Here is a 21,145-nt window from a genome sequence, read left to right as displayed (position 1 = left end):
CTTACCCTCTTCCATACATTTATTAAATAATAGCACCAACCACTCCAAAACTATATCCCCCACCTGCTTTTAACATTTCTATCTTTATCCCATCAATCCCAGCTGCCTTACCCCCTTTCATTCTACCCACTGCCTCATGAACTTTTCCTACACTCGCAACTGGCTCTTCCTCACTCTTACAAGATGCTATTCCTCCTTGCCCTATACATGAAATCACAGCTTCCCTACCTTCATCAACATTTAACAATTCCTCAAAATATTCCCTCCATCTTCCTGATACCTCTAACTCTCCATTTAATAACTCTCTTTTCCTATTTTTAACTGTCAAATCCATTTGTTCCCTAGGCTTCCTCAACTTATTAATCTCACTCCAAAACTTTTTCTTATTTTCAACAAAATTTGCTGATAACATCTCACCCACTCTCTCATTTGCTCTCCTACAAATAAATACTGTACAACTCACCTCTCATCCAACATTAAGACTACACACGTTTTAAGGTAAATAATGAGTGTACTGTATGTGTATTTTATCTCTCTGGGCCGCTTTAAATATCGTATATTAAATTTGGAATGGGGACCAGGGCTACCTACACCTGACTTCCTACAAATAAATATTACATACTCACCTCTCGCCCTACATTAATAAGACTACAAATACACCTACCATCCGACTTACGACCTGCTCGACTTACGACCACTCGACTTATGACTGTGGTTTTTTATGCCAAATTTCTGGGAAATTAACAACTATTTGTGTTGTACACAGTGTTTATCCTAAACCTTACAGTATAAAATACAGTACTAACAGCATAAAAAGTAAAGTAAAACATGAAATACCAAAATAAAACAAAATAAAGTCATTACAAAAATGTTTTGTTGATATTCAGTAGTAAAGTTTGACTTACGACCATTTCGACTTACGACCGGTTTCTCGGAACCGAACTCGGTCGTAAGTCAGATGGTAGGTGTATTTTAAGGTAAGTAATGAATGTACTGTGTATGTATTTTACTTTTTATTGTGCATTTTAATGCCTAGTTCTATTACTAACTTAATATAAGTTAGTGTAAACTTGTTGTCTGGCATTTATATGAATTTATAAATGGAAAAAATGGTGTTCTGCTTTCCAGCGGTGTCTGCTTCCCATTAATAGCCTGGAACCTAGCCTGCCGTATAAGTGGAGCCCTACTGTATATATGCTTGTACATGCATGTGTAGTGTGACCTAAGTGTAAGTAGAAGTAGCAAGATGAACCAGAAATCTTGCATGTTTATGAGACAGAAAAAAGACACCTGTAATCCTACCATCACGTAAAACAATTACAGTAGTACCTCGACTTACAAGTTTAATCCATTCCGTGACCAAGCTCGTAACTCAATTTGCTCGTATATCAAATCAATTTTCCTCATTTAAATTAAATGAAATGCCATTAATCCGTTCCAGCGGAATTCCTGCTCTCGGGACGCAGGACAAAATACTTCAATATGATGCTAGTATCGACTCTATGGCTGATTTATCTATCACAATTCATCTAATATGACATAATAAACAATATAAATAACACAGAAACCTGATACAGTGGACCCCCGCATAATGATATTAATCCGTGCATGAGAGCTCATTGTTATGCGAAATTATCGTTATGCGAATGAATTTTCCCCATAAGAAATAATGGAAATCAAATTAATCCGTGCAAGACACCCAAAAGTATGAAAAAAAATTTTGCCACATGAAATATACATTTTCCTACACACAAAGAGAAGGATACATGCACAGTAGTAGAGTAGTACATGCACAGTATATATTGTGCATGTACTACTCTACTAAATGAAGAATAAATGACACTTACCTTTATTGAAGATGCAGCAATGACTGATGAGACACTGTGTCCTGGGAGTGCCTTTTCCTCCTGAGTACTGTAGGTCCTGTTTGGCATTTTCTTCCAGAACAGGCCTTATCACACTGTGTATGCCACTACGATTCTTAAATCTCTCAAACCAACCTTTGCTGGCTTTAAATTCATCAATATGAGCACTAGTTCCAGGCATTTTTCCCTGTTCACCTGGGTGTTAGTGGACTGGTGTGGGTTGCATCCTGGGAGACAAGATTATGGACCCCAATGGAAATAAGTTAGACAGTCTTCGATGACACTGACTTTTTTGGGTTATCCTGGGTGGCTAATCCTCTGGGGTTAATTGTTTCTTGGTATTCTCAATAAGCTACACCAACAACGGTGCTACAGCAGCAGCAGCAGCAGCTGACAGTGCTACAGCAGCAGCAGACGATGCTACAGCAGCAGCAGACGATGCTACAGCAGCAGCAGACGGTACTACAGCAGCAGCAGCAGCTGACGGTGGTACAGCAGCAGCAGCAGCTGACAGTGCTACAGCAGCAGCAGCAGCTGACAGTGCTACAGCAGCAGCAGCAGCTGACAGTGCTACAGCAGCAGCAGACGGTACTACAGCAGCAGCTGACGGTGGTACAGTAGCAGCAGCAGCTGACAGTGCAGCAGCAGCAGCAGACGATGCTACAGCAGCAGCAGACGATGCTACAGCAGCAGCAGACGGTACTACAGCAGCAGCAGCTGACGGTGGTACAACAGCAACAGCAGCTGACAGTGCTACAGCAGCAGCAGCAGCAGCTGACAGTGCTACAGCAGCAGCAGCAGCTGACAGTGCTACAGCAGCAGCAGACGATGCTACAGCAGCAGCAGATGGTACTACAGCAGCAGCAGCAGCTGACGGTGGTACAGCAGCAGCAGCTGACAGTGCTACAGCAGCAGCAGACAATGCTACAGCAGCAGCAGACGATGCTACAGCAGCAGCAGACGGTACTACAGCAGCAGCAGCAGCAGCAGCAGCAGCTGATGGTGGTACAACAGCAGCAGCAGCTGACAGTGCTACAGCAGCAGCAGACGATGCTACAGCAGCAGCAGACGATGCTACAGCAGCAGCAGATGGTACTACAGCAGCAGCAGCAGCTGACGGTGGTACAGCAGCAGCAGCAGCTGACGGTGCTACAGCAGCAGCAGCAGCTGACAGTGCTACAGCAGCAACAGCAGCAGCTGACAGTGCTACAGGAGCAGCAGCAGCAGCAACTGACAGTGGTACAGCAGCAGCTGACAGTGCTACAGCAGCAGCAGCAGCTGTACGGAGACAAGCACTCCACTTTCATACTTATCAATGATCTTTTTCTTCATCTCTATAGTAATTCTCACCCTTATTGCTGTAGGGTTGGCACTAGAAGCTTTCTTGGGGCCCATGGTCACTTATTTTGCAGATAAAATCACCAAAAACACTGTAATAATACAAAATGTTCCGATTGTATGCTTGGATGTTACCGCGGAGGCTGGCTGGTAAACAATGCCACCGGCGGAACATGTGAGGGTGGCTCAGGCCGCACATAGATGCATCTCGGACGAACAGCGTTGAGCGGGTTTTTTAGCGGTATGCGAGGCAAAATCTTAGCGATAAAATGTAGCGGTATGCGGATTTAACGTTATGTAAGGCCAACAGTATGCGGGGGTCCACTGTATATACTCTAGAATGAATAAAATATGCCATTATGTGATGAGTGTTGGCGGCCATTCCCTCTCCTGCTCTGACCATGCTTCTCCTTCGGAGATCTTATTACAGTATAAGAGAAAAAGGAGTGTGTCAGGCTAACTGCACTAGATCACTAGTTTCATAAGGAAAACACTGAAACACTGTATTTATAAATAAGAAATATTGTATAAAAACATAATAGAGAATGTGAAGAAATAAACTGGTTATATAAAGTGTACGTACACACTTACCTTGGAACAGAGATGCTCGCAGAGGTTGAGGGTGGGAAAAGATAGGCAGAGCAGCATATGCTGTCAGTGGCTCTATAAACACAAAAAATAACACTGGAAGAGTTCGTTTCATTACGTCCATTTTCTATCGCTTAATCGCTTAACTTACTTGCTACACTCTTATTAATGCTACAACCCACACCCTGCACACCTCACTTGCTTTTATCTATGGTTTCCTGTTTTAATTCCATGGACATCATCCTCTTTTCTTCTCAGAGCTGTCGTCTGCACTTACTTTCTTAGAACCTATGGTTAGAAAAAAGAAATTTGGCAAAATAACTGTGCAAAACGCAAGCAAAACATAAGAAATGCTTCCATGGCAACGTAAACACATGCACAGATCAGCTGTGGCTCTCGCTGCGCCAACTAGTGGCGGTGTTCTGAAGCTCTCTCTCGTTATTATTATTTTTAATTTAGGGAACTGGAGCACAGATCCAATTCCCTAGATCATTTTACACTCACTTGGCAGAACAGTAGTACCTCCCTGGGCAGTTGCTGTCTACCAAACTACTACTACTTCTTTCTTTCAACAAACTGGCCGTATCCCACCAAGGCGGGGTGGCCCAAAAAGAAAATCAAAAGTTTCTCTTTTCGAATTTAGTAATTTATACAGGAGAAGGGGTTACCAGCCCCTTTCTCCTGGCATTTTAGTTGCCTCTTACAACACACATGGCTTACGGAGGAAGAATTCTTTTCCACTTCCCCATGGAGATAAGAGGAAATAAACAAGAACAAGAACTAGAAAGAAAATAGCAGAAAACCCAGAGGGGCGTGTATATATGTGCTTGTACATGTATGTGTAGTGTGACCTAAGTGTAAGTAGAAGTAGCAAGACTATCTACTATCTACAATAAATATATCTTATTCACATTAATAAATTAAAGACCAAATTGAACTTCATGTATGCCTCAACATATGCCACAGACATAAATATTCATATGCTTCTGATAGCATGGAGACAAATGATACAAATTCAAATTCAAATTCAAATTCAAAGTTTATTCTCTATAAGGATTACAATGCTGAGTTTACAGAAATTTGGTTATTGTTTGGTTTACGTGTAGTAAAATTGAGATTACAGAGTGTACCACTAGAACGCTTAGCATGGCTAGGCATTTCGGGCATACTTAGTTTTATTCTTAATTGTAAAATATTACAAATTATGAGGTAAGTTGGTATTATGGCTAAGTGACTAAATACTAGTTTGTGAGTTTAGCAATGTGAATGCTTTTGTTTTGGCACAGTATATAGTTTCAGTATTGGAGTATCACAGGATTCATTATTTTAAGACTGAGATTAATATTTCTGTTTATGGTCAAATGAGTGAGCGAGTGTAAGTGTGAACCACCAGGTGGTATTCGTGTAGTTAGTTGACGGGGTGTATCAGGGAGATAAGATGTTTTCTAACGGTAGTTTTGAAGGTGATGAATGTGTCTGCAGTTCTAGAGTTCTCAGGTAGGGTATTCCAGATTTTAGGGCCTTTGACATACATTGAATTTTTGTAAAGGTTTAGTCGGACACGGGGAAAGTCGTAGAGATATTTGTTTCTGGTGTTATGCCTGTGGGTTCTGTCACAACTATCAAGAAAGCGTTTTAGGTCAAGGTTGATATTAGAGTTTAAGGCCCTGTAGATATAGATTGCACAGTAGTAAGTGTGGATGTACTGAACTGGGAGTAAGTTTAGATCTTTGAAGAGTGGGGGGGTGTGCTGCCAGGGATGGGATTTAGTGATTATTCTTACTGCAGCTTTTTGTTGGGTTATTATTGGCTTTAGGTGTGTTGCTGCAGTTGATCCCCAAGCACAAATAGCATAGGTGAGGTATGGATAAATAAGTGAGTGGTATAGTGTGAGAAGGGCATTTTGCGGCACGTAGTATCGTATCTTGGAGAGGATCCCAACCGTTTTGGATACTTTTTTGGCTATATGCTGGATATGGGTGCTGAAATTCAGGTTGTTGTCAAGGTATAAGCCTAGGAATTTTCCCCCATTATTTCTGGTAATTAGAGTGTTGTCAATCTTAATGTTAATTTGTGCATCTCCTGCTCTGCTACCAAACATAATATAGTAAGTTTTGTCAGTGTTAAGCTTAAGTTTATTGGCTGTCATCCAAGTCGATATTTTAATCAGCTCCTCATTCACAATGGTGTTGAGGGTGGCAAGATTAGGGTGAGAGATGACATAAGTCGTGTCATCAGCAAAGAGAATGGGTTTCAGGTGTTGGGATACGTTTGGAAGGTCATTGATGTATATGAGGAAGAGCAGGGGACCAAGGACACTTCCTTGCGGAACTCCAGTATCAAGTGGCCGTGTTGCTGATGCTGTGTCTTTAATGGTGACATACTGATACCTATTAGTAATGTAAGATTTGAAATAAGCAAGCGCATGGCCTCTTATACCGTAGTGGTCAAGTTTGTGGAGTAGGATTTCGTGGTTTATTGTGTCAAAAGCTTTTCTTAGGTCAATAAAAATTCCTAGTGGAAATTTTCCAAGCTGTGTAAAGCAGATCTATTTTTAAGATTGCATCATCTTTATTTTTCCTGAATCCAAACTGGCAGGGGTTGAGTATGTTTTGAGCCGTTATAAATGAATACAGTCTCCTGTGCATGAGTTTCTCAAAGATTTTGGATAGCAATGGTAAGTTAGATATTGGCCTATAGTTGTTTAAGTCTGTAGGGTCACCACCTTTATGTATTGGTGTAACCCTTGCCATCTTGAGTAGTTTCGGGAAGGTGCTAGTCTCTATTGACTTGTTAAAAAGTAATGAAATAGCATGCGAAAGGACATGGGCCGCTCACTTGTACAGTAATGGTGGGACATGAGACAGATTCCCCATAGTTATTTTTAAGTGACTTTATGATCTCAATGACTTCCGTGGGCTCAGTTGGTGCAAGATAGAAGGAATTAGGGAAATTTCCATCTAGGTAGTCCCCAGCATGGGCATTGGTATGTGGGATTTTACTGGCGAGATTAGATCCTATGTTTGAGAAGAAGTCGTTTATCTTGTTAGCTGTGTCAGTGGGATGTAGTGGTGTTTCATTAGGTTTAGTCAGGACAATATTCTTGGTTTTTCTCAGTTTGTGGGTCCCTAGAATCTGAGAGAGTGTTTTCCAGGTCTTTTTTATATCTCCTCTAGTGTCTGTGAATCTACTGGAGTAGTATAGTTGTTTGGCTTTTTTTATTACTTTGGTGAGAGCTGATGAATAGTGTTTAAGAATATCTTTGTGTATTAAGCCCTGTCTATATTGCTTTTCATATTGGTGTTTCTTGTCAATGGATTTCAGAATGGTGCTGGTTAGCCATGGGCAACCAAGCCATTTGTTTGTGGTCTGTTTTGTTTTTATAGGACAATGTTTGTTGTATAGTCTAAGTAATTTGTTAAGAAAGATGTCTGTCCAGTCATCAATACCATTGGCCTTGGAGAATTCTGTAGGCCAATCAACAGTCTCTAGGTCAGCTGTGAACTTCCTTACTGAGGCCTCGTCATGGAGTCTAAATGAGACTTTGTTGTATTCAAGTGGTGGTTTACTAATGTTTGTCAGGAGGAAGGTAGGGTAGTGGTCTGTAGTGCTATCTGTGATTATCCCTGATTTAAGGGGGGCTAGTATATTGGTCCATATGTGGTCTATTATGGTTGCACTTGTCTCAGTGAGCCTGGTTGGTTTAGTTATTGTTGGTATGAGAATTGTGTTGTTCATATTGTTGATGAAATCAGTTACAGGCTGATCATCTAGTAAGCCAAGGTTGATGTTGAAGTCTCCAGCTAAGAGAAGGTGGTGCTTATTCATTTGTCTGTTTGTTATTAGTGACTTTAATTTCTCACTGAAATTTGGGATGTTTGTGTGAGGTATCCGGTAAATGGCACCAATTGTTATAGGCGTCTTAAGGTTTTTTACAGTAAAATTAGCAAAAATGTATTCCCCATATTCATCACTAAAGCAAGTGGTGCTAAGACAAGATAATTGGTTAGAGTAATAGATTGCAATACCACCCCCAACTTGGTTTGTTCTGCAGTTGTGAATTGCTGTGTATCCTGGTAGAGGGTAGATATCTATTGTGTCCTGCTTAAGCCAGGTCTCAGTAAGAATAATGCAGGAGAAGGGTGTCTTTAGTGATTCAAGGAGTGCTAGGAGGACCTGATGTTGTAGTTAAGTACTGATAGACTTTTAGCATTGTTTAGGATAGTGGTGGCTTGTGATGCTGTGTAATAAAGGCAGTTACTTTCCAATAGGTTATGATTGGGTGTCAGATTATGGAGGTTTAGATCAGGGTCAACGTGATCAATCATCTTCTAGGTTTAAAATTATGGTTATTTATATCCTGAGTTGTGTGTTGAGTTCTACTACTGATATCTGTAGTGGTTGAAAGTTTGGACAAGTATATAGCTAGAGTATTTTGGTCATGTAGGGTATAGTCACTACTACACATAATGAAGTTGATGTTGTCTGTGTGTTGTGCTGGAATGAACTAAAGTACAACTAGGTATAAACTAGTAGTGAAAAAGACAATTTCCTCTCTACTGTGTTTTTATTCATCACCTCAAACAATACATTGGAGGATCAGGTGAAAAAGGCAGCAAAATGACAAGTAGATGAAAAGACATAAAAAAGAATAAGCCATTATTATAACAATGCTGCACTCAAGGGAAGCTGTAACAAGTTATACAGAAAACATGTAACTACTCCTCATACAGTGTGTTTAATAAGGTGAGAATGAAGGTGTGACTTGGGCATCACATGGGTGATATCATATGCTGGCAGATGATATAGTAAAATTTGGATGAGAGGTTTTTGCAAGTGCATTCATATTTTTGGAGGCCCAGTTGTAGGGGGCATTATGTGTGTAGGGTTTTGCAAGGAAGAGTTACCTAGCAGTAGATATGCAATATGTTTTGAAGTGCTGAAACCAACTTGATGTTGCTAAATAATGCCATGTACCCAGAAGATAGCTGCTTCTAGACACTTCCTCAGCTTTATCTTAATAGAGGGTAATAGAGTTAGCAAGAAGTGCATGGAAGCCAACATCATCAGGGTATATAACAATGTCAAAAAGAAACATGGCACTTTCAACCTAGAAAAACCTCTTGCACAATACTGATAGGCAGTCTTCCTATACAAAGCCCAGCACACACGAAGCCACCTACATTCAACTCTCCAGTTTCCATATTTTCATCATAAATTCATTAACCTTCCCTTCCTTTTCAACCATATAATTTAAAAAGGATATAAAGTGTATTTATTTTGGGTCTTTCCTGTAAACTTGTGTACTTGCTTGTAACCATGTTGCCCCAGGAACAAATTTTTTTAGAAAACAATTTTGAGAATAAGACAAGGATTTCTGTACTAAACTGATTGTGAGATTAAGATGAAAACAGGCAATTAAAATTAATGATTTTGAGTGTAGAAGACAAAAAAAAAAAAAATAAATGTATGTACAGCAAATCACAACATAGGAGGAAGCCCCAAAACTTGCAACTGATTGTACAGCCAAGGAAGAGTTGTACTGGCACTGTACAATAAGTGCATTTCAATCACCCTATCTTGCTAAATCTTTTAAATTATTATTATTATTATTATTATTATTATTCTAGGTAGTAGGTTGGTAGACAGCAACCGCCCAGGTAGGTACTACCGTCCTGCCAAGCGAGTGTAAAACGAAAGCCTGTAATTGTTTTACATGATGGTTAGGATTGCTGGTGTCCTTTTTTCTGGCTCACGAAGCTGCAAGATTTCAGGTATGTCTTGCTACTTCTACTTACACTTAGGACACACTACACATACATGTGCAAGCATATATATACACACACACCTCTCTGGGTTTTCTTCTATTTTTTTTCTAGTTCTTATTCTTGCTTATTTCCTCTTATCTCCATAGGGAAGTGGAACAGAATTCTTCCTCTGTAATCCATGCGTGTTGTAAGAGGCGACTAAAATGCCAGGAGCAAGGGGCTAGTAACCCCTTCTCCTGTATTAATTGCTAAATTTAAAAAGAGAAATTTTCGTTTTTCTTTTTGGGCAACCCTGCCTTGGTGGGATGCGGCCGGTTTGTTGAAAGAATTATTATTATTATTATTATTATTATTATTATTATTATTATTACTACTACTACTATTACTACAATAAAAAACAGTAAACATGTAAATAACTCTTTTTAAGCCTATGAACTGATGCAACACAAAAAAAAAAAAAAATTAACATGTCGGCCGTTTCCCACAAAGGCAAGGCGACCCAAAAAGAAAGAAAAAACTTTCATCATCATTCAACACTTTCACCATCACTCATGCATAATCACTGTCTTTGCAGAGACACCCAGATATGACAGTTCAGATATCCCTCCAAACTGCCAATATCCCAAACCCCTCCTTTAAAGTGCAGGCACCGTACTTCCTATTTCCAGGACTCAAGTCCGGCTAACTGGTTTCCCTGAATCTCTTCACAAAATATTACCCTGCCCACACTCCAACAGCTCATCAGGTCCCAAAAACCATTCGTCTCCATTCCCTCCTATCTAACACGCTAACGCACACTTGCTGGAAGTCCAAGCCCCTTGTCTACAAAACCTCTTTTACCCCCTCCATATTGAATTTTATCTCCAACTCACCTCAGCAATGACCAGCAACCAGCCATCCCAGGCATTAAATATGTGATGTTGTGTAATAATAACAACCAGAAGTGCAGCACATAGGCACACCATGATGTTCTGTATGCTCAAACTCACCTGAGCACCTGTAAAAATGAGTCAATATACAGCATACTTATATAAAGAATTTTTTACCTTGATTGTTTACTAAAGCAGCTGATTCTATCTTTCTGGTATATACAGCATCTTTGAAAATAACATTTAAGGTGGAAAGTGGGTACTGAATGTTGTTTTTACCCATGATGTATCTTATATGTAGAAATGCAGTGTACAGTAGGTGCATAACATGCATAGATTTCAACCCATGAACAAAGTGTTCCTACTGAACACTTTACCAAAAAAATTTGCTGATGAAAGCTGGATCTATAATAGAATGTATGTATATAGTGATGGCCCAGAGACTGCAAATATGCTACCAAATGCCATTTTAGTGTGCTGAACTCATTAACCACCTAACTTACTGGTTAGTCTTGATGTACGGTCCACCCAGTGACCAACTGGCGCACCAAAAATTATAACAGTGAGAGCAAGAGATGCCCCATATACAGCTGCAAGGCGCAAGGATCCCGGAGTGACCTAGAACGGGTCACAAATGTTGTGTTCTTTATTGTCATAAATTAATACTATGTTTTTATTCAAAGATCAACTACATTATCATTTAGTAACAAATTTCTTCAATTAACAGCCTATTCAAAACTAAAAAAATATGAAATACGTACTGTTATCAAATTAAACATTATAGTACATAATTAGCAATTTATTCTTAAATGGTATAATGTAACTTTAGTAACTATGAATACATTTTGTTTACATTAATGATTGCAAAGTTAAAAAAACTAATTTCTGTTGTTTTATTAATTTTCTATTAAAGTTGTTTTCTGTCCATCAAAATTCTAATAAATCACACTCAAATTGGTACTTATGTAATAGATTATGTTAACATTCTTTAAACATTATATGTATCTATAAGTACATAATTTTCATACAGCAAGAGGTGAATAAAATAATTAACAGCACATGCAACCATGTTATTTATGATAACAATGCAACTGCTGTATACTAGAATAAATAGTAAGGCTGCATTCTGCCTTCTGTGCATATAAATACAATGAGATCATATCTGAAGATTATGTCATGATGCAGGTGAGGTGCTGCCATCTTGCTGGCAAAATAAGAATACAATAACTAAATAAGAAGACAATAACTATTAACTGATTATGGTAATGCATATAAATTTCTTTATATTACTTTACATTATTACTAAAACTATTAAAATCAATGTCTAAGGAGATTAATATTTTGATAAGATTAACAGCATTCAATAACATAAGTGGATATAGTTAGGGCCTCAAGGGACTTTCAGTGACCTTGTTTGTGCAAGTCTATTTGTGAACCTAGAGAGGCATGATCAGGAACACAACCCAGAAGACTGTGACTCTCAAGAAACTTATTACTATATATGATCTAAGAGGTCATATATATAATGAGCAAAATCATTTTACTAGATTAATAAACATACTTCAAGAAGGAAAAGTCCACCAGCAAACATCCACATGCGATCTCCCCACGATGAAAGGAAGTGAGAGGTATAAACCTTGAAAGTTGCTGAACGACATCTCTCACAACAGTGTCTCCCTTCATTTTCACCTGATTTTTCTGCAGACAGAATTGATGAAATTTTACACAAAAATTAATATCATAAAGTATTAAAAATGACTCTCAGAAGTCATTTTTAATACTTAAGAGCAGGAATTTAAAAAAATCTACTGTATGGTATTTACTATAATAACAGGTTTCACTGCTGAATCTCTCTCTAATATTGCTAGAGTATATGCCCAGGAGTGGCACGAACTATACCTTAAACATGCTTTGTTTTAAGAAGACAACAATTCTACGAGAGAATACACAATTTCTAAGTTTTCCTTTGTGCAGTAAACCCTCAATTTAACAAACCTTGATTTAATAGACGTTGGAAATATGGGACAAAATCAGCTGCATCAACTTATTCAGAAACAACATTGTCCATTAGTCACATAATTATTTGTTATCGTTATAATGACAGCAAAACAATCTCATCTCTATACGCCACAATCACCATCACAGGCTTTCCTCCCTCCCATCAGTCTGTTAAATTGCAGATTTACTGCAGTACGATTTTTTAAGCACTATTCCATAAATTATGAAATCTCCGCTCTTTTAACTCAGATATTTATTTCAATTTTACCAAGTCAAGCTCACTCAATGAATGCATGTACTACTAATAATTTAAAAAGACAAACTAAATATTGTACTGTGCACCTCTGTTTTTACTAACATCTATTGCTGAAGAAGAAGAAAGCTTTCTTTGAATTATTAACCCAGAATAACCCAAGAAAGCCAAACAGTGCAGCTTATTCACACTGGGGTTCTTTGGTACTCTTCTGCAAGATGCAACCCACAGAAGATGATTACACCAAGGTACCTATTTACTGCTTCGTGAATAGTTACATAGTAGTAGAAAAACTGGAGTAGATCATACATGACAGCTTGCCCAGTAATATAATGATAGCCCAAGAAGCAAACCTTTCATCCTGAGCTGAAAGTGTTATCATCAAGTTATGAGTTAAGGCGTGACTCTGGTTTGATCCAAGGAAAGTTAGGGCAGCTTTAATTCCCTGGATTAGTAGTACTTCACCAGCTTCAAGGCATCTCATCCCCCATCCCCCAATCCCCACTGAAGAGAACAGCTTATAAATAATACAGTACTATATGCTACTTGTTTATGGGAGCTAAAACAGAACAGTAAATTTGGACAAATAACAGATATAGAGAATGTTACTACTTTTTTACCTCTTAACCCTTTGACTGTCGCAGGCCCCTTTCTGAAACTGTCATTCTATGTTGATAAGTTTTTGGAAAAGAAAAAATTATTTTTTCTTATGAAATAAAAGACAATCTTTTCCCGGTGGTAATGACACCAAAAGTACGAAATTTGGTCGAAAACTCATGGAATTACGCTCCCTTAAAGTTAGCGGTCTTGGCGACATATACGCATCGGCGATTTCGCCGGCTTTGAGACCTGTTTTTGGCCAATTCCACTGGTCCAGTTGACCAAACTCATAGCTATTTCTTTAGAACTCCATTTTTTTCTATCAGTTGAGTACAAGAAACTGCACATTTACCGATTTGAACTACCCAATAAAGTGGTCAGAAATTGGCAATTTGGCCAATTTCACGCAAATTAAAAAAGATGCCAATTTCAAAATAGGGTCCAGAATAAACAATGTAGACATTCTTGGCACTAAAATAACATATCCTCTGTTCATTAGTCACGTCTCTAGGCCCCTCTTATATTACTATTGCTTTCTATTTTGATTTTTTATTCATACAAAAAAATACAAAATTTACTGTTATGCAGACAACTGCATTATTGTAAAAATGGTATAAATAATATCAGTGCACTTGTAAAAGAATATTAGACTCCCCAGTTCAAGTGTATTGGACGTGTGGTGTGATTTGCTTACTCCTGAACATTGGTAAAAATCGAACATTTCCACTACTCTGAGCTCAATTTCAAGGTTGTTTTCATCGTGAAAATAATCAAAATCATCTCTATTTCTGTAACATGTTTTCTATTTTATCACCTGAGACCATGAAAACGAGAATACAATGATAAATACTATACGAAAATACACCTCAAATTTGGCGTTTTAATCGAAAAAAATGGTCAGCTTTTTTTTTCTCATTACGCACTGCATGCTGCAGGATTTTTTTTATGTGGTGTACACTGACCACACAGACCCATTCTCTCACATGTGGGCCTACCACCTTTCTCCCACTTGATTTGAAGCCACTCGAATTTACACGTATAAATACGTCAGAAACAGTGGCGCGTAAGAATTATATATACGACTGAAAGTCAAAGGGTTAAAGTACTGTGCATCATTTTGCATTTCTATGATAATACTGTAGTAGTACAGTATGTATTTAAAATTTACAAAGAAAACAATGAATCAACAATTTTGCTAATTGAAAATCCCCAGGCTATATGTGAAAATCAGTACTGAACCCTATTATAAGTTTATATAAATGACTTGCCAGAAAAATAACAAGATGAATATGCTGCAAAAATCTTATGCAAAATAAACAATAAAAATTACTGGAACCCCCTAAATAATGATTAGGATAAATTTAACACACGAAGTGAGTATTCGAGTTGAACAATTTACAAGTTCTAGACTAAACTTTCTAATGATAAACTGATATTATATATCGTGGAAACACAGAAAAGTCCACAGTAGTTGGTCACCTTTATACTGTACTAGTAGCCAAGATGGAAGTGCCAAGCTGTGAACTCTCTTTTACATAACCTCCATAATCTTAAGTTGGTGCAATCAGTACGATTCAGCATCCAGCTGTCCATAATTTTTTTTTATCCTATGTTCCCTCTTAACTCTCCTTCGTAGTCAGTACCTGACCAGCCAGGCTGCGGTTCGTACGTCTGTTTACATGTGGCCAACAGTAACAGCTCGGCTGATCAGGCCCTGATCCACCATGAGGCCTGGTCACAGACCGGGCTGCAGGGGCATTAACCCCCCGAAACCCTCTCCAGGTATACTCCAGGTAACAAACTTATGGAGATTGGGAGTAGAATCATGCCTAAGTATTGAAGCAAAAATTTCCCTAAATGACTGCCTAAAATGCAAAATGCTCCAGCATACTAGTGGATGGGTAGAAAGAAAGCCACTAGTATGCTGGGGCATTTTGCATTTATATGCATTTACACACTGTAACCTGTGCAAAGAAATAAAATTGTTTACTGTTTAAGTTTTTATTGTTTTATATCTCTCAAGATTTAAAACTTTTTCCATAACACTAAACAAGTTGAATACAAGCCATATCAGGAAACATTTCTGCCCAAAATACTAAGGCATGTTAGTAGCTTTCTTTGTATTTAACATTTTATAAAATGTAAATCACACACATTGTAACCTTTGCAAGAATTAAAACTTTGCATTTGTTGATAGAGCTAGGTAGAAGACTGGAATTTCAACTTTTTTTTTTAAGATATTTCTTACCTTGTATTTCAACAATGTTATTTTTGTATCTGCTGGTATCCCCTGAATCTTCTTCATGTGGGTCTTCCAGTTGTGTGTAGGTTTCTCTAGCACTGTTTAAGTGGTCAGCAGATGAGCTTTGCAAGGTATTAAGTGACTGCTGTAAGTCTTCTTCCTTCAGGTCACCATTATATCCATAAACAATAGCTGCAGGTTTTCCTTTAAGGTTTTCTCCAGACATTGTCACAGCCTCCTTTAAATAAAATACTATTGTATAGATGGGCAGAAGAAATATTGGTTATTACAGAATAAAATAACTACAAACTTTAGCACACACTATACACACACATACACCCGAAGAGAACCAGGGGAAGTATATTTATTTAGGCACAGATACACACAAGTACAATTATCATAGTGTAAATTACTGTGGATAATCAAAAAAATAAAAAGTCAGCTAAACAGCCCAAAAAAGTCTGATAAATAACCAAAAATAGTCAGACATGATTACTGTATACGTACTACACTCATAGTTAATTATCGGATTCTTTTACCTTAATCAGGAAGAAATGCTAAACGTGTAGGGGTCATGTTGTGGCTGGGAAGCAAGAGGTATCCAGGGACGGTCCAAGGATGGGGGAAGCTAAATCCAGTTCCTAGGTAATCTATACATATGCTGCTATGTATGATAATTTATGTAAGGAAGAGAAGGTCTGCAAGGGAAGGAAGAGAAGGACTGGAAGGGAAGGAAGAGAAGGACTGGAAGGGAAGGAAGAGAAGGACTGGAAGGCAAGGAAGAGAAGGACTGGAAGGGAAGGAAGAGGAGGACTGGAAGGGAAGGAAGAGGAGGACTAGAAGGGAAGGAAGAGAAGGACTGGAAGGGAAGGAAGAGAAGGACTGGAAGGGAAGGAAGAGAAGGACTGGAAGGGAAGGAAGAGAAGGACTGGAAGGGAAGGAAGAGAAGGACTGGAAGGCAAGGAAGAGAAGGACTGGAAGGCAAGGAAGAGAAGGACTGGAAGGGAAGGATGAGAAGGACTGGAAGGGAAGGATGAGAAGGACTGGAAGGGAAGGATGAGAAGGACTGGAGGGGAAGGATGAGAAGGACTGGAAGGGAAGGAAGAGAAGGATTAGAAGGGAAGGAAGAGAAGGATTAGAAGGGAAGGAAGAGAAAGATTAGATGGGAAGGAAGAGAAGGATTAGAAAAGAAGGAAGAGAAGGATTAGAAGGGAAGGAAGAGAAGGATTAGAAGGGAAGGAAGAGAAGGATTGGAAGGGAAGGAAGAGAAGGATTGGAAGGGAAGAGAAGGACTGGAAGGGAAGGAAGAGGAGGACTGGAAGGGAAGGAAGAGAAGGACTGGAAGGGAAGGAAGAGAAGGACTGGAAGGGAAGGAAGAGAAGGACTGGAAGGCAAGGAAGAGAAGGACTGGAAGGGAAGGAAGAGAAGGACTGGAAGGGAAGGATGAGAAGGACTGGAAGGGAAGGATGAGAAGGACTGGAAGGGAAGGATGAGAAGGACTGGAGGGGAAGGATGAGAAGGACTGGAAGGGAAGGAAGAGAAGGATTAGAAGGGTAGGAAGAGAAGGATTAGAAGGGAAGGAAGAGAAAGATTAGATGGGAAGGAAGAGAAGGATTAGAAGGGAAGGAAGAGAAGGATTAGAAGGGAAGGAAGAGAAGGATTAGAAGGGAAGGAAGAGAAGGATTGGAAGGGAAGGAAGAGAAGGATTAGAAGGGAAGGAAGAGAAGGATTGGAAGGGAAGGAAGAGAAGGATTGGAAGGGAAGAGAAGGACTGGAAGGGAAGGAAGAGGAGGACTGGAAGGGAAGGAAGAGAAGGACTGGAAGGGAAGGAAGAGAAAGACTGGAAGGGAAGGAAGAGAAAGACTGGAAGGGAAGGAAGAGAAAGACTGGAAGGGAAGGAAGAGAAAGACTGGAAGAGAAGGACTGGAAGGGAAGGAAGATAAGGACTGGAAGGGAAGGAAGAGAAGGACTGGAAGGGAAGGATGAGAAGGACTGGAAGGGAAGGAAGAGAAGGATTAGAAGGGAAGGAAGAGAAGGATTGGAAGGGAAGGAAGAGAAGGATTGGAAGGGAAGGAAGAGAAGGATTGGAAGGGAAGGAAGAGAAGGGCTGGAAGGGAAGGAAGAGAAGGGCTGGAAGGGAAGAAAAGGACTAGAAGGGAAGGAAGAAAAGGACTAGAAGGGAAGGAAGAAAAGGACTAGAAGGGAAGGAAGAAAAGGACTAGATGGGAAGGAAGAAAAGGACTAGAAGGGAAGGAAGAGAAGGACTGGCAGGGAAGGATTAGAAGGAAGAGAGGGACTGGAAGGGAAGGATAGTTCCACTTACATGAAGACCCCTTCCCCTCCTCCCTCCGTCTCGAGAGAACCAAATATAAGATAAGATATTAATACACTAGAGGAAGTAGTTAAGTAAGCACCATGCATATCCAACAATGATATTCACTGTGATCTACTGTGTTAACTAACACCGCACACCGCACGGTGAATTAATAAACATGAAAGTCGGGCGATGGCGGCTCCAGAATTTCTATTTACCTGGAGTTTACCTGGAGAGAGTTCCGGGGGTCAACGCCCCCGCGGCCCGGTCTGTGACCAGGCCTCTTGGTGGATCAGAGCCTGATCAACCAGGCTGTTGCTGCTGGCTGCACGCAAACCAACGTACGAGCCACAGCCCGGCTGATCCGGAACTGCCTTTAGGTGCTTGTCCAGTGCCACCTTGAAGACTGCCAGGGGTCTGTTGGTAATCCCCCTTATGTGTGCTGGGAGGCAGTTGAACAGTCTCGGGCCCCTGACACTTATTGTATGGTCTCTTAACGTGCTAGTGACACCCCTGCTTTTCATTGGGGGGATGGTGCATCGTCTGCCAAGTCTTTTGCTTTCGTAGTGAGTGATTTTCGTGTGCAAGTTCGGTACTAGTCCCTCTAGGATTTTCCAGGTGTACATAATCATATATCTCTCCCTCCTGCGTTCCAGGGAATACAGGTTTAGGAACCTCAAGCGCTCCCAGTAATTGAAATTTCTCATCGTTGAACTTCATATTGTTTTCTGCAGCCCACTGAAAGATTTGGTTGATGTCCGCCTGGAGCTTTGCAGTGTCTGCAATGGAAGACACTGTCATGCAGATTCGGGTGTCATCTGCAAAGGAAGACACGGTGCTGTGGCTGACATCCTTGTCTATGTCGGATATGAGGATGAGGAACAAGATGGGAGCGAGTACTGTGCCTTGTGGAACAGAGCTTTTCACCGTAGCTGCCTCGGACTTTACTCTGTTGACGACTACTCTCTGTGTTCTGTTAGTGAGGAAATTATAGATCCATCGACCGACTTTTCCTGTTATTCCTTTAGCACGCATTTTGTGCGCTATTACGCCATGGTCACACTTGTCGAAGGCTTTTGCAAAGTCTGTATATATTACATCTGCATTCTTTTTGTCTTCTAGTGCATTTAGGACCTTGTCGTAGTGATCCAATAGTTGAGACAGACAGGAGCGACCTGTTCTAAACCCATGTTGCCCTGGGTTGTGTAACTGATGGGTTTCTAGATGGGTGGTGATCTTGCTTCTTAGGACCCTTTCAAAGATTTTTATGATATGGGATGTTAGTGCTATTGGTCTGTAGTTCTTTGCTGTTGCTTTACTGCCCCCTTTGTGGAGTGGGGCTATGTCTGTTGTTTTTAGTAACTGTGGGACGACCCCCGTGTCCATGCTCCCTCTCCATAGGATGGAAAAGGCTCGTGATAGGGGCTTCTTGCAGTTCTTGATGAACACAGAGTTCCATGAGTCTGGCCCTGGGGCAGAGTGCATGGGCATGTCATTTATCGCCTGTTCGAAGTCATTTGGCGTCAGGATAACATCGGATAGGCTTGTGTTAATCAAATTTTGTGGCTCTCTCATAAAAAATTCACTTTGATCTTCGACTCTCAGTCTGGTTAGCGGCTTGCTAAAAACTGAGTCATATTGGGACTTGAGTAGCTCACTCATTTCCTTGCTGTCATCTGTGTAGGACCCATCTTGTTTAAGTAGGGGCCCAATACTGGACGTTGTTCTCGATTTTGATTTGGCATAGGAGAAGAAATACTTTGGGTTTTTTTCGATTTCATTTATGGCTTTTAGTTCTTCCCGCGATTCCTGACTCCTAAAGGATTCTTTTAGCTTAAGTTCGATGCTTGCTATTTCTCTGACCAGTGTCTCCCTACGCATTTCAGATATATTGACCTCTTTTAGCCGCTCTGTTATTCTTTTCCGTCGCCTGTAAAGGGAGCGCCTGTCTCTTTCTGTTTTACATCTACTATTCTGAACCCAGGAGATGGAGTTCAACTGGTTGAGTGCCCTTCATTACGCAAATAACCCGCACATAGGAGAGGGGAGCTGATGACGACATTTCCTCGATGACCCATTGACTTTCTTGGGTTTTCCTGAGTGGCTAACCCCCTGGGTTACAAAAAAAAAAATCTTATTTTATCTTATCTTATCTTCAATGGCATCGTTAACGGTCATACCCACGTTAAGAGAGAAGTTCTCGCTTCACACGCTGAGGATCCAGGTTCGATTCCAAGCAGGGTAGAAACATTCGACGCGTTTCCTTACATCGGTTGTCCTGTTCACCTAGCAAGTAGGTACCTGGGTGTTAGTCGACTGGTGTGGGTGGCATCCTGGGGGACAAGATTGAGGACCCCAATGGAAATAAGACGGACAGTACATCGATGACACACTGACTGTCTTGGGTTATCCTGGGTGGCTAACCCTCCGAGATTAAAATCTTATCTCACATGAAGGGTAGGTAAGTAAGTTTATTCAGGTATACACAAATAGTTACATAAATTATCATACATAGAAACACATGTGTAGAGAACCTAGGATAACCCAAAAAATAAAAAGTCAGGTAAAAAAAATAGTTTTCATACTTTGTAAAATGTTAATAGGATTGTACCTGAAAAAAAAAGATACGTTACTTTCATCGATTCATTGACTGGCTTAAATCTTTTTTTTATGCCTTTTCATACCAATAATTTACACTGCACACACTTCATAGCAAGCATAAGTGACAATTATTTAAGAGCAAAATTCCAGAGGACCGTGAACTAGAACTCCTGAGGTGTATATTAAGAGAATTATTATTATGGGGAGCACTAAACCTGTTGGGATTATACAGAGCCTGTGGGGAACAGAAGACATTCAGGGAATTGGAGCTCAGATCCAATTCCCCAGATCAAGAGCCCCTCACCAGCTATTAAGTGAAAACTTTACTAACTTGACAGTAAAAGACAAGGGAAATCAGTATATACGTACTTCCTCTTCCATCACCAACAGCAGCTGCAGCAACAGCAGCAGCAGTATCTACAGCTCACAAAGGCTGTATTCACACTGACAAAGCAGTTTATCTCCACTAACACATGCATGCGGCGTGCTCTCTGGTGTCTTGTATTAATTTATCTTAATTTAGTAAACTCTCCAGTACCGAATGACCCATTCCAATTTAGCGCTTTCTTGTGAATGTAATAATGTATTTAGGTTAAACATTTATTTCACATAAACTCGTGGCTTAGCTTCCAGCAAATGAAAAATAAAATCATACTGTTTTGCTCCATTAGGCTATTCTTAGTTCACCCTTCATAATTACCACCGCTTT

At 39.9% G+C, this 21,145-nt stretch overlaps 1 protein-coding gene across 7 annotated transcripts in view; it reads right to left on the bottom strand.

Moving 5' to 3' along the window:
- LOC128693565 (ferroportin) overlaps positions 1 to 20,909 on the bottom strand; it is a 43,472-nt gene extending 22,563 nt beyond the window's left edge. For 6 of the 7 annotated variants that reach the window (XR_011391033.1, XM_053783339.2, XM_070079875.1 and 3 more), the window contains exons 1-5: positions 20,806 to 20,909; positions 15,528 to 15,759; positions 11,990 to 12,126; positions 10,932 to 11,046; positions 10,432 to 10,556 (exon numbers count right to left, since the gene is read on the bottom strand). Coding sequence is in view for 6 of the 7 variants with exons in the window: in XM_053783339.2 (XP_053639314.2) it covers positions 10,432 to 10,556; positions 10,932 to 11,046; positions 11,990 to 12,126; positions 15,528 to 15,759; positions 20,806 to 20,817 (621 nt within the window). In the remaining variant the exon portion in view is untranslated. Of the gene's footprint in view, positions 1 to 10,431; positions 10,557 to 10,931; positions 11,047 to 11,989; positions 12,127 to 15,527; positions 15,760 to 16,060; positions 16,080 to 20,805 lie in introns of those variants that run through there. The other variant, XM_053783338.2, reaches the window with a different exon arrangement.
- Positions 20,910 to 21,145: the final 236 nt, after the last annotated feature.

This window comes from Cherax quadricarinatus, unplaced genomic scaffold (genome assembly GCF_038502225.1).
Source record: "Cherax quadricarinatus isolate ZL_2023a unplaced genomic scaffold, ASM3850222v1 Contig32, whole genome shotgun sequence".
NCBI lineage: Eukaryota > Metazoa > Arthropoda > Malacostraca > Decapoda > Parastacidae > Cherax > Cherax quadricarinatus.
The sequence above is the reverse complement of the archived record's forward strand: the minus strand, read 5'-3'. Positions and strand labels throughout refer to the sequence as shown.